Genomic DNA, 13625 nt, shown 5'->3' with positions numbered 1-13625 from the left:
AAAAAATAAAATAAAGAATAGCAGAGTCCACGTCACTTCACAACTATAATGATAATATCCACACAGAGAAACGATATCGTTGGAATCACTTTCGGTTTCGTTTTTTTTTTTTCTGCTTATGAACAATAAAAACATTGACAGCCAATCAGAATCCATCCTGCTTTAAAGAACTTGAGCATTTAAAGCGGCAGATAAAAACCACAACTCACTCTTAGAATAAACAAAACGTTATTGGCAGCTGGATGCTAATGTGGATGCTAATGTGGATGCTAATACAGTTATCATTATAGTTATCTTTATAGTTATTGTTCTTGGTGTAAACGGGCTTTTACTGCTTTTATTTGTAAATGGATGCAACTCTTAAATGGAATGAGATTTTTGCCAAATTTGACAAAGGACACATAGAAAAATAGCAGGGCTAGGCCACTTAGTGGCGCTGTAACAGCAAAACATGAAAGCGACTTTAACTAGAGAACAGTTGGTCTGACTGAGTTTAAAAGTGTCTTTGATGGAGTTGCTGCCATCGTTCATGATGACGGTTCTCATCTTGAGATACATGGTCTGCATTTTGATGGCAAGGTGTCAAAAAAGATCTGATTACACTTTCTGCCAAAATGGCATGTTCCTGTAAGAGAATAGCTACTGTACATAGAAAAGGATGAAAAATGACTGTAAAAATGTTTCCTGACTGCCTGAGTGTCATCAAAGTGCTCACAACCAAATCATACACATTTCCCCAGACTCAGAAAATAAATATTATAAAATTATTAAAATGATTATTATTATAGTTTGCACTTCATTTTACAGTGCGTGCACTTGCCTAAGAAAGTACTGGGTAATCTAAGGTAACTACATGGGTTCAGGTTAGGTTCAGGGTTATTACCCAGTTATTGCAATGTAACATGTACATGAGAAACAGGACATTTTACGCTGCTTGTCCTGAGTACATGTTTCGTTCTCATGTGTCAACATGTACAGAATGACAATAAAATACCTTGAACAGGACTGTAAAATAAAGTGCTTATTATTAGCATAATTATTTATAGAAGTCCTTAATGCAGCTTTTCCTGCATATTATTGCCAGTTTATCATTTACTTCGCCTCATGCCTTTCTAAAATCATTTGACTTTCTTTCTTCTGTGGAACACAAACTTAGATATTTAGAAGAATTTTTATGCTGTTCTTTTCATACAATGAAAGCTTACAGTGACTGGAGGGATGTCAAGCTCCAAAAATATTAAAAACAACATAATAAAAGTCCATACAACTGCTATATTCCAATTCTTCTGATGCCAAAATAGCATTTGTCTGAGGAGTAGACCGAAATTTAAGGAGGTATTCACTGATAAACAGTGCCTAAATCTCACCCGTGCTCCACACAGTATAGTGTTGAAACTTGAGGCATGCAGCATGTCAGGTTGCAAGACTTCATTGGGACTCGTGTGTCTCTTGATGGATCATGACATGCAATAGATTATGTTACACCGACCAATTTTGCACCCGGAGAAAGGAGTTCCTCGCGCCTGAGGCTTATAAAATCTCAGTGCTTGAAGTATATAACCTGTATGCAGTACCTGCACTTCTTCGTCTACAGATTATCAGCACATTTTCTTCTTTTTTTAGCACACAAAGCTATCATGTGGCCTCAGAAGACTTGAATGTAGCGCAAAATACATAATTATGATACTTTTATGGTATTCATACGGTGTACTTTTATTAAATGGATAAAATCAGCGCTAACGTTCTTCAAAATATCTTGATTTGTGTTTCTTGAAAGACGAAGTCTTAAATGTTTGGAATGATATGAGGGTGATTAAACGATGACAAAAATGTACTTTTTTGGGTGAACTACTCTTTCAATGTAGCTTTTTTTGACATATCTGAATGACTGGTGATGAATTTGTCTTGTTTTTGTCTAGTTCCTCACGTCCTGAAGACTTGTGCGGACTTCATAGAGAAACATGGGATTGTGGATGGAATCTACAGACTCTCAGGAATCACATCTAACATTCAAAGACTCAGGTTGGCCAGTTTTAGACTCGTGCATACAATTGTGTTGGAACTTGGATGGAGGGAAACCCTTGCAACAATCAATACTTTGTAGTAAATGCGTGTTTGTCTCTCTCTCTCTCTCTCTCTCTCTCTCTCTCTGTGTGTGTGTGTGTGTGTGTGTGTGTGTGTGTGTGTGTGTGTGTGCGCGCAGACAGGAGTTTTGCTCTGAACTCTGTCCTGACCTCACTAAAGAAGTGTATCTTCAGGATATCCACTGCGTTGGCTCTTTATGTAAGCTGTACTTCAGAGAGCTTCCCATCCCTCTCCTCACTTATGAACTCTACAAGAAATTTACAGTAAGTTTGTGAGCAAGAAAATCAAAAGACTTGAGCAGAATAGAAGAGTGATATAGTTGCATCTGATACAGTGGCTTAGTGTCTTAAATAAACGGTACAAAAATAATCAGTTTTTGTGTACAAGAAGTGACTTTTATTTTAAGGACAGCGGATACAGAACTATACAAAGAGGACGGGGGAAAGTAAGCAGCCCAATGTAGACAGGAAAGAAGGAGACAAATAAATTGAAAACACCTTAAGAGTTCAGGAATGCAAAGAGGTTAAAACGTCAAAAAATAAACAAATTACCCTATAAAGACTAGGCTACTGAATCATATTTGATATGCCAATTACTAGGACCTCTACATTTATCAACAAGATAAAACCGTTGCTGAAAAACTACTACTTCATCAGTTTCTTCTTCTACTTTAACACGCTCTGATTGATAGTTCATCATTTTATGAACTAAATTTAGTATAATCTTTTTGCTGTGAAATCTTGGCTGATTTTTATAAAAATGTATTTAAGAATAACTTTTATATTGTTAGTAATATTTCAAGAGAAACACTGGACTGGACTGAAGCAACTTCCTTGATTATCCATTAATCATCCATTCTTTTGAGCAAAATCATGTTAGTCAGGCTTTTGAGGAAGAAGTGTATTTGTTCCTCTCTCAATCATCATTGACGTATTGAATTGCATCGTTTTACCCCCACAATAAAAACTATGAAGCTTTGATCATAAAACTAAGCCTTTAAATATAATCTTAAGCCATATTATAGGTAGATACAGAGACAACTAATATTGATTTACATTTTATGCAAGTAGCTGCTATACAGTTATAAAGATCTCATTGATTTACATTACAAGATAATCTCATCTCACTTTTCCATATTCTCACAATATCATATGAGACATAAAAGCCAGATGTATCAAATATAATACTCAAATATAGCAAACTTTTTGTATTTTGTTTTAAATATTTTGTCTAAAGGTTTAATAAACTGTTCCTTTTAAAAATATATTTTTTTTCAGACTATTCTTTAATATGCCAGGCTTTACAGGGTTAAAACCAATAAAAGTTGAATGTGTATTTCCCGTAGTTGTATAAATAATAGGATATACACATTTGATTAGTTTTACCTGGACCACTGCAACTAACTACCATATTTGAAATTATTTTTAGCTATAAAAATACAAGTGATGTCCAGGTGATCCATAATGAACATATTGACTTATGTGTGTTCATTGACAAATATTAAAAACATTGAAAAACAATGTTCTCCTGCATCCAGGAATTAATGTTCCTCCATCTGTATTTTTGTGCAAAGGCTGCAATGTCAGTTAAAGAGGAGCAGGAGCGGCTCCGAAACATCCGGAGTGCCATCAACGAACTTCCCGTTTCACACTTCAGGTACAGCGGAGGCTTATTTTAATATGTGGCTTTATTCTGTACACTTTATCTGTCTATTTACTCCCACGTCATTCTACACCTGTATGACTTCTCTTCTGTTGGGAACACAAAAGGTGAACGTTTGATGAATATCCTTGAGTCTTTTTAATATATAATGGAAGTTAATAATAATGGGGCTGTCAAACGACAAAAAAAGCATCATAAAATGTTTTCTTTCTTATGGACTAAAATCTTGACATCAGCCCTAGTTCTTGTATTGCGACAGAAGTTATTCATGAAACATCTATTCTTTTGACTTAATGCTCACAAAATCTAAGGTACGATTTGAGGTACGTTTCCCGTACGATGACTATTATTGCTGCTTATTTTCCATGATGCGTTATTGTACAAATAAACTAGCTAGTCACAATTGTTTCTCGAAACCATAGCAAAGATCAGATGTTCGAACCACGATGATAAAAAAAAATATCCTTGCGGGTGGTGGAGTAATAGCATCTGCTGGGATTGAATGAATGCCAGATTGTTATTGCTAATTTCATTCCATTGCAATGAAAAAAAGAGCATAATCTATTTAAAGTGAAAAATTAAAAAAATAAGAAAACGATTTCTTCTTCTTCTGCTGAACTTAAAAGAAGATATTTTCAAACATTTGATGGGCTCTATTGACTTCCTTATTATAATTTTTTTCCCTACTATGGAAGTGAATGAGGTCCATCAACTGTTTGGTTACCTCAAAATATCTTCTTTTGTGTTCAGCAGAAGAAAGAAACTCATACAGGTTTGAATCAACTTGAGGGTGAGTAAATGATGACAGAATATTCATTTATGGGTGAACTATCCCTTTAAGTTTACTTGTCTTGAGAAACTGCTTCTAACTGCGGGTCGAGAGCTGTAGATCTAAACACAACTTTGCGACGATGTCTATGAATGTTTGTTATAGTGAATAACGATTTAAGTGTCCGTCTGTTCATCAGACTAAGTTATTTAATACAATTCAATTCACGTTTATTTGTATAGCGCTTTTCACAATCACAAAAAAGTTATGACTTACAAAGACAATGACACAAGTCATATTAACTACTTTTATGATACTTTTATGACTTCCTTTCTGCAAGCTCTATTCATTGGAATTGCTTTGAATAGAGTACATTAGTCCAATTTTCTCCTTTTGTTTTCCACAGGAAAAAAAACGTAAGTTATACAGATTTACATAAAATGAAAAAGTGCAAGATTTTTTATTTCCAGGTGAACTGACCCTTGTTGTAAAAATACCAAGTCAAAGTGTAATGTAGATGTGAACCTGAAAGGAAATTATTTTACTTTTTCAACTATGTTTCTTGAAATGGAGACATTGTGAATAATGAGTAATAAACATTCAATTAAATATAATGGCTGTATTTTGTTCTGCTTTCCTAGAACTCTGGAATACCTCACCAAACATTTGGCACATTTAGCTACTCTCAGTCACCAAACCAACATGCATGCTCGCAATCTTGCCCTGGTGTGGGCTCCGAATCTACTCCGGTGAGCTTTTACTTTCATTTCATACACTAATTATTCATTCTCTAAATAATTCTGTAGGAGAGTCATATAATTGGTTATACCACAAATATGTAAAGGGTCCACAGGGAACTCATAGGAGTAAATACAATTATATAATTATCATATTCATGGTATTATTATACTTGTCTGTTGATGATTGTTGATGATGAATGGGTTACGTTCTTCAGAGGCATTCATGCTACGTGCTGTTATTCCTCACAAAGACTGATGATTTATTCATTATCTTCATTGCAATCCACCAAATAAACATGCTTTTCTATTAAGTACTCTCTTATCTTTTGGTCTAGCTCGAAGGAGGTGGAGGTGCCGTCCTGCAACGGTGATATAGCGTTTCAGGAGGTGCGGATCCAGCAGTCAGTTGTGGAGTTCATTCTCAACCACACTCAGCAAATCTTCAGCCAGGAGCTTCAGCCCTTCAAGTCCAGAGAAGGTACATCTAGCATTAGCCTGCCAACTGTCAGTTTGCTGGTAGCGTTTTTTTATTTATTGGCTTTTCCCCTATCATAATATTCTAGTTTACATTTGGTATCATTCGAAAGCTTAAACACTCAGGGCCTTATCTTGCACCCAGTGCAATTGACTTTGTACACCGACGCATGTATCATTCCTATTTTGCACCCGCGCACAGCGGACTTTTCCCTCCACAGACGCACGTCGGTAAATTAGGGAATGAACTTGCGCTCGAGGGGGCGGTTCAGTGAAAAGAGGAGCGTGTTCCCGCACAAACGTTCCCTGGTGCTATTTTGCAGTTTCAGAAAACAATTCCGCCACTAACCAGGAAAAACCCAGTCTAAAGACAGTGGCGCGTTGCGCGTTAGTCGGATGCTATTTTAAGGGCGCATGCTTGTCCATTATGTAGCGTGTGAACAACGCGCAAACACTTTGATTCTCTAATCTACACAGACGCAGCAGTTTTAATTTTTGCAAATCATACATTATTACAAGGAAAAATATTAACACACAAGGGAAATCATTGTTGTGTCCATGAAGATATGAAAAAATAGGCATAAATCTATCTTACACATTTACCCAAATTATTATACACCTGTTTAACCGAAGCTAATTTGGGTGGGTTTCTCCCATCATCCCTATACAATGTCACTTCTCTGTCTTTTACTGCCCTTTTACGATGAGAATGTCGGTCTCCTCGGCTGTGAACCGCTCCTGGCGTGTGTCTGGCAAATCCGCCAGTATTATAGCAATCCGCCATGGAACAAGCGTGCCTGCTCTTAAAGGGAATGTGAGAAGACGCTCTGATTGGTTTATTTCACGTTCTGCCCAAACCACACCTATGAGTAATGAAGCTACTTCAGACCAACCCATTTTAGATTTGCGTCGGGCGCAAGAGTCATTTATCCCGCGGGTATAATAGCAACAGCGCCCGGGATCCGCCCACAAAGTTACTTGCGTTTCAGATCGTTAAAATGGGGCCCTCAATATTTATCCTGTGAAAAACGCTTTGAAATTGGAAATCGCCATAAAGGCACACTGTGCAGGATTTGAATCCTTAATATAACCGCTTAGAAGACATTTTGATGGTAAACGAACTCGTAGTAGGTCAAATCATCCCGATAGCAAAGCAGAGGGGGAGGGGGAGGGGGGGGGGGGGTGAAGCGCCAAGCCGCTGGCAAAACCAGCAATGCAAGTTTGAGAGGTGGCGCCCCGCCAAATATCGCGAGAATCATGACTTGCTTTACAGCACATACATCAACAACATATGAAGCAGCCTCTATGGAAGACACTAGCACGCATTTCAGAAACATGGCAGTCTACGAAGAAAATGAAGAGGGGATCAGGCCGTGTGTGAGTGGTATTTACGACAGTAACGTTAAATACAAGTACTCCACTGCGACTCTAGCGGTCGCTGACAAAAACGGAAACTGCATAGTGTGCCTTTAACATTGAAACAGAACTTTAAATCCTTTAGGTTGGGCTAATTTTTTTTTACATTTGGATCACAACTTAGTTAGACGTATGGATTTGATTTTCTAGCTATTTTAAGGTACGTTTACGTGACAACGATGTACTAAAAACAGAAAAGTCTTTTTTTTATGTGTTTTTTCAACCTTATTTCAAAGCATTCATGAATTACAAACATTTAAGTTCAGATCTATGCTCAAAAACGGGTATGACATTTAACAGGTTAAGTTGTTGGATAACAGGAGCAATGCAGTCACAATGAACGGACTATGCGCTGTATCTTTAAATAGCTGTGCTGTGAGCAAAGGTGCCAGATGTTGTTAGTATAGTCATTTAAAAACTTTCATTCAGAAATGAAATGTGTAATTTTTGAATGAGAAGAGAAGCAGAGAGAAGATCTTTTATCTTTTTAATGTAAACCATCTGGGCATATTCTGTAACCATGCTGTACAAATCAAAACAAAATATACAGTAATTGGAAATTACAGCTCATTAAGGTAATTAGCATACAGTTGTAGTCTATGCTCAGTGGAAAGCCATGCGGTCTCACACAGCTTGTGATAATTTGATCAGGGGACTTGTGCTTGCTTTATCCCATTCTCCTGAAGCTTTTGCATTAGGCTCTGCTTTTCTAATAATACTCCCGTTTAGAAATCTGCCTACGAGGGTGCTGACCAGAAATAAAGTATGTCATATTAGTATGATTGCAATTCAATTTGCTGAGAACGCGCAACTAATGCACAATACAATTTTCCTCTGGGTGTTTGCATACATTAATAATATCTTCTAAATAAGTTTGACTGTGCTATTCGTGGCAACTGTGATGATAAAGTCAGGAAATGGGTCTTAGATGTGGAGTGGGGTGTATACACAATGGCATGAGATCTGCAGCCAAAAATGGACAAGCAAAACAATAGGCAAGTTACATATGAAAAAGCAAACGGGTAATGGCTGCACACAAGCAATTGTGTTTTAATTTGTTGTTTACCGTGTTAAAGGTGTATAAAGTTGTGGACAAAATGTGTTTTGAGTTGATATTGTATGATGAAAACAGGGTATCGTTAATTAAAGCTAAAAATACTAATAACATGTTTGTTAATTGAAATGAAGCTTAAATAAAATAAAATATAAATGTTAGAAAATTAGAAATTGTCCTTGGCAACTTTTTGAGATAAGTGTAAGTTGAATTACTAAATGTAAATTTCACTTTATTAATTTTAAATAAATAAAACTAAAACTGAACTTAAAATAAATTCAACCTAAATAATATTAATGAAAATGACAAAGGACATTACTCAATTACTATAAGTTGAGTTGACTGAAAACTACTGAAAACTGAACATATAAAAGCTAATTCAAAATATTAACTCTTTCCCCGCCAGCATTTTTGATCACGTTCACAAAACTTTCATGGCCCTCAGAATATTTTGTTGTATATATATCCGTACATTTTAAATATATCAAAAGAAAGAACAGAGCCTCTGCTTTAAAAACAAGCAAACAAAAAAACGTTTTATTCTAGCTTCATGCATTCTGTTTTTATCAACACTTGAATGTGGGTAAGTTTCATAAAAAAAGTTTTATACTTTTGAACAAAAAGCTGAGAAAATCATGTTTAAAAAAAACAAACAACTACAATTGCTTTACACTTGATTCTGCTTCTTCTTCACCTGTGTTTTGATCCGGAGATTCAGTACTCTTATAGAAGATGCGTAACAGCGTAATAACATTGAAAACACGGAAAGCCGAAAGCTTCCGGCAATGTAAAGAGTTAAGTAAGGGATAATCCACGGCTAGCTGTGCATTAAGCGATTTTAATGCACGACATGGAGGCAAAGAACCATCGATGTGTGTTCAGAGTGCATTTAAATCACTTGATGCACACTTGATAAGTAAGTAGTGTAAATTGATTGAATTAGCCTATATATATATATATATATATATATAGAGAGAGAGAGAGAGAGAGAGAGAGAGAGAGAGAGAGAGAGAGAGAGAGAGAGAGAGAGAGAGAGAGGGATGCGTGTGAATTCCCTCTGTTCATTGTCTCTCTGGAATGAAGCTGTGAGTTGAATTACTTGAAAAACAGCAACGTTACAACCTCTTTGCGGAGTAATATAATGTAGTGAGTGTGCAGTAGTGCAATCAATCTTGTGTGTGTGTGTGTGTGTGTGTGTGTAAGCACTTCAATCGAGTTTTCAGACAGACCATGCTATAATAAAAACTGTAATATAAATAATACTGGACACTGGATGAAAATACGTTTTAAATGTTATTCATGCAGCCATGACTCGATGATCTAGAATAAGCATGTGTTTTCACAAGTTTTTTACTCTCAAGACGTGCTACATGCAACTGTTTTTATGGTTTTGTAGGCCCTAGCATGGCCTGTGGGGAGAAGTACGCCACCTTGCCCGCCAGCACACAGTGCGGCCCCATGAAGCTCATGAGTCTTGAGGAAGCACAGGCTCGCTCTCTCAGTCCCAACCATCCAGCAATGAGAGAGAGGCAAAGAGAGAACAGCCTTCCAGATACCAGCACTGCGGCGATGTATCATACAGTAATAGATCTGTCTGACAGCAGGTTTGATATATACCATACATACATGCACGCCTACACACTCTCCTAGCATGTGTACTTTAGGTTTAAACATTAACAGTGTTGAAACTGTATAGGCATACATAAACTGTCACTGTTTACAGTAAACCAGTAATGCTTTTTAAAACCCAGAGAACAGCATTTGTTAAACATTTCTACATGTTTACAATTTCCATTACATTCTCAAACATTCATAAACCTTCTCACAACACAGAAGAAAATTCTCAGGAAAATCTAAGAAGTGGAAGTCCATCTTCAGTCTTGGACGATCGGTCAACGACTCCAAAGGGAAACTGAGTCGCAATGGGAGTGTCTTTATGAGAGGCCAAAATTCCTCAGGTAAGAAAGAAAGAGAAGGAAACATCCAAAAAACAAAACAAAGATAAAAATGGGAAGCTCTTTGTCAATAGAAAAGAAAAAAAAATCCCTTTTTTTGTATTTTGAAATAGTATTTTGTACAGACGTGTTGATATGCAGAAGACAAAGGCTTTCTTTACTAACTGGAGAGATTATTGTGGGTTTTATTATATATATATAACAAAAATATGCATATTTTAAAAAGATTGCACAATAAACATTAAAGTCTGCATGAAACGGAAGTTGTGATCATCTTTTCTTCCCTATTGTGACTAGGGTTGGGTATTGTTTGAATTTGAGCAATTCTGATTAGGTAAAAAAATTTTTGAAGTCAAACATTTAGATATCAGTCATATTTATTCTGTGCCGTTTTGCAAAACACTCTGTAAACTACTGTAAACACAAATCAGCAGCCTGAACACATTACTCAAGGAAGCAATGGCACAGATAAATACAACTTTATAGATGAATACAAAGTTCAGGTTCAGAAATTGAAATCAAATGCAAAATAACACCGCATAGATTTTTATTTATAAATAAAATATAAATGAATCCTTGTTAAAGTCCAGATTAGTGTGCAATTTTCATTTTATTTTGTTCTTTGTTTAACGTTAATGACACAGACAGATGGCATCAGGTATATTAGGCTGCTGTCACTTTAAGAGCTGCACGGATCCAATATACAGTTCTCTTACGTAGAGTTCTCTCGTACTGCGTCGAAAGAACGCTACGGGAAAGTATTTCTTTGTCGAGATTGAAGCCTAAAAATTAATCCTTAATTTTGTAAACATGTAAAACGCTTTTCTGTAGCATACAACCCTAGGCGGAGCAATATCGCTCACCCATTGGCTGCTCCGCCAGAAAAGCACAGCCTATGCGAGGCCAGAGACGCTGACCAATGAGGGCGCTTCGCGCCCATTCTGCGTCATCTCCCGCCGAAACAGGCGTGGCCTAGGTCTATAAATACGAGCATAGCTGTCTAACACACCGATTTTTCTAAATTCACGAAGCTGCACGCATCGTTGGATTGGATTCGAGCCGCCACAGCCGTTTGGAAACAAGCACCTCAGCAGGACGAGCCTTTTACCTGAAGCCGCCGTCTTCGCCGCCTTCAGCCGCCGTTCCCTGCTGCGCTTCTCCGGCGTGGAATATCCTTTACATTATGTGTGTGTGTTTTGTGTGTGTGTTCGCCGTAGCGACACACAGTTTTTCCACCACTAAAAGAGCCGAGCGTCTTTTTCAAGATGTCTCGTACCTCCTGTGGCTCGTGTAGAGCCCGGCTCAGCGACGGGGACCACGTGCTTCAGCTCTCGTCGATGGCGGCTGCCATCACTGTGATTTGATGCCTACGGTGACTCTGCGGACTCGCCTGGCGTTCTTTACTGAAGCTGCATCTTTCCGCCCGCTGTAGTGCCGCGCCGTGAAAAGCGCCGTGCTCAGCGGAGCCCGGAACCTCCCTCCACCACGAGGTGCTCGCCGCTGCTGCCGCCAGCTTCTCCGCCCGCTTCGCTGGACTCTCTGACCGACGGACAAGGGCCGCTGAGTGCCGCCGCGTCCGTCATGGACGAGGGTGAAGCCGCATCTGTGGAGGACGACTGCTATTCTCTCCTCGCTTCGGGTAGCGAGGGATGGGCGAGCTCCGAGGATCTCCCCTCCCCCGCCGCTCGTGAGCGTCGACGGAGAAAGACCAGCATCGATGCGCTTACCGGCTGGATGGCTGCTTTTCTGCAGAGGAACGTATGTTACCGTCCTCACGACCCGCGCCTTTTTCTTCCTGAATTCACGAAGAAATCGCGGAGTCCCGGAAAGCCCCGCTTTCAGCCAGGATGCGCACTTCTGCTTCGAGGAAAGCTACAGTGTTAAAATCCCGCCGCAGCCGGATTTCACTAAAATGTCTCGCTCGCACAGTCCCAACATACGCGACCGTGCCAGTGTATTTTGCAGTCACCAAATCGGCATCAATGCCCGTTTGCCTGCACACAGACGCCGTTTTCACGACGCCCCAGGTAAATCTGAAAATGTATTTTCTGGTGTCCCGGCCACGGCCGATGGTGTAATGTGTGTATCCGTAATGCCCACGACCTAGTGCCCATTCGTACACACAAGCACAGCCCTACACGATACAGGGCTTGCACACATAAAATCGACTCATGTCGGTTGTGCTTCACATGTAAGTTAGTGAACGTGCCCGCTTTTCAGTGCCCACAATCACTACACACTGCATGTCCCGTGGTTTCTGTAAAAACGAAACGAATGCACGGTCAGTCGGTTCTGATAGACAGTACTCTCTGTGCTACACGGTGTCCCGGCCACGGCCGATGATGTAATGTGTGTAACTGTATGCCCACGACCCAGTGCCCATTTGTACACACAAGCACAGCCCCACACAATACAGGGCTTGCACACATAAAATCGACTCATTTCGATTGTGCATTATATGTAGTGAGCGTGCCCGTTTTCAAGCGCCCACAATCACTACAAGCTACATGTCACACGGTTTCTATGAAACGAAACCAATGCACGGTCAGTCAGTTCTAATAGACAGTACTTCCCAGTGCTATAAATGTACCCGCGTTCACGCACCCACATTTATTCTCAAACATGCCGAGCCGTACGGGGCTCGCACCGCGCGCTCTCTCTCTCTCAGCTGAGAGAGCTGAGCGCGCGCGGGCTGCCCGCTCGATTAAGCGCGCCCCCGCATCACGCTGCAATGGCGCCCATGTTACAGCACACGACTGCTCTCGTGTCGCCGCCATTTCGCGACCAGAGCCCGGTTTTTCAACCCGTGCAAGCACAGCCCTGAACAACACAGGGTCTGCACACATAAAATCGGCTCATGCCGATTGTGCTTTACATGTAGTGAGCGTGCCCACTGTCCAGTGCCCACAACCACTACATACTGCACGTTCCGCGGTTTCTGTAAAAACGAAACTAACGAACGGTCAGTCAGTACACAAACACAGTGTCCCCGGTGTTATAAATGTGCCCGCCACCAAGCGCCCACGTTTATTCACAAATATAACGAGCCCTACGGGGCTCGCCCCGCGCGCTCTCTCTCAACTCAGAGAGCCGAGCGCGCGCGGGATGCATACTGTGTTAAACATGCCCCCCGCCTCAGACGCCACGGCGTCCATGTTACAGCACACGGTTGCTCTTGTGTCGCCGTCATTTCGCGACCAGGGCCCAGATTACATTCAACCCCTAGTCACACGTGCAGATGCATGGGAAAGACTTCCCGGGGTCTCAGAATGGGTGCTAGAGACTGTAAAAAGAGGCTATTCGCTACAGTTTCATCGACGCCCTCCCCGTGTCACGGAGAAAGTCGAAACCACGGTAAAAACAGAAGTAGCACATCTACTTCGAGCCGAAATAGCGAAGCTATTGAGCAAAGGGGCCATAGAGCCTTTATCTCAAGCTCAAAGCGAAGGGGGTTGGTACAGCAGATATTT

At 40.0% G+C, this 13625-nt stretch overlaps 1 protein-coding gene across 2 annotated transcripts in view; it reads left to right on the top strand.

Moving 5' to 3' along the window:
* The window catches only part of arhgap31 (Rho GTPase activating protein 31), a 40924-nt gene that overhangs the window by 15229 nt on the left and 12070 nt on the right, over positions 1–13625 (top strand). For both annotated transcript variants that reach the window (XM_079607088.1, XM_079607087.1), the window contains exons 2-8: positions 1920–2022; positions 2204–2348; positions 3659–3741; positions 5158–5265; positions 5592–5734; positions 9597–9804; positions 10034–10158. In XM_079607088.1, the coding sequence (XP_079463214.1) occupies positions 1920–2022; positions 2204–2348; positions 3659–3741; positions 5158–5265; positions 5592–5734; positions 9597–9804; positions 10034–10158 (915 nt within the window). The remainder of the gene's footprint in view (positions 1–1919; positions 2023–2203; positions 2349–3658; positions 3742–5157; positions 5266–5591; positions 5735–9596; positions 9805–10033; positions 10159–13625) is intronic.

The sequence above is a fragment of the Phoxinus phoxinus genome (genome assembly GCF_949152265.1).
Source record: "Phoxinus phoxinus genome assembly, chromosome: 3".
Taxonomy (NCBI): Eukaryota; Metazoa; Chordata; class Actinopteri; order Cypriniformes; family Leuciscidae; genus Phoxinus; species Phoxinus phoxinus.
This window is presented reverse-complemented; position numbering and strand designations above follow the sequence as displayed.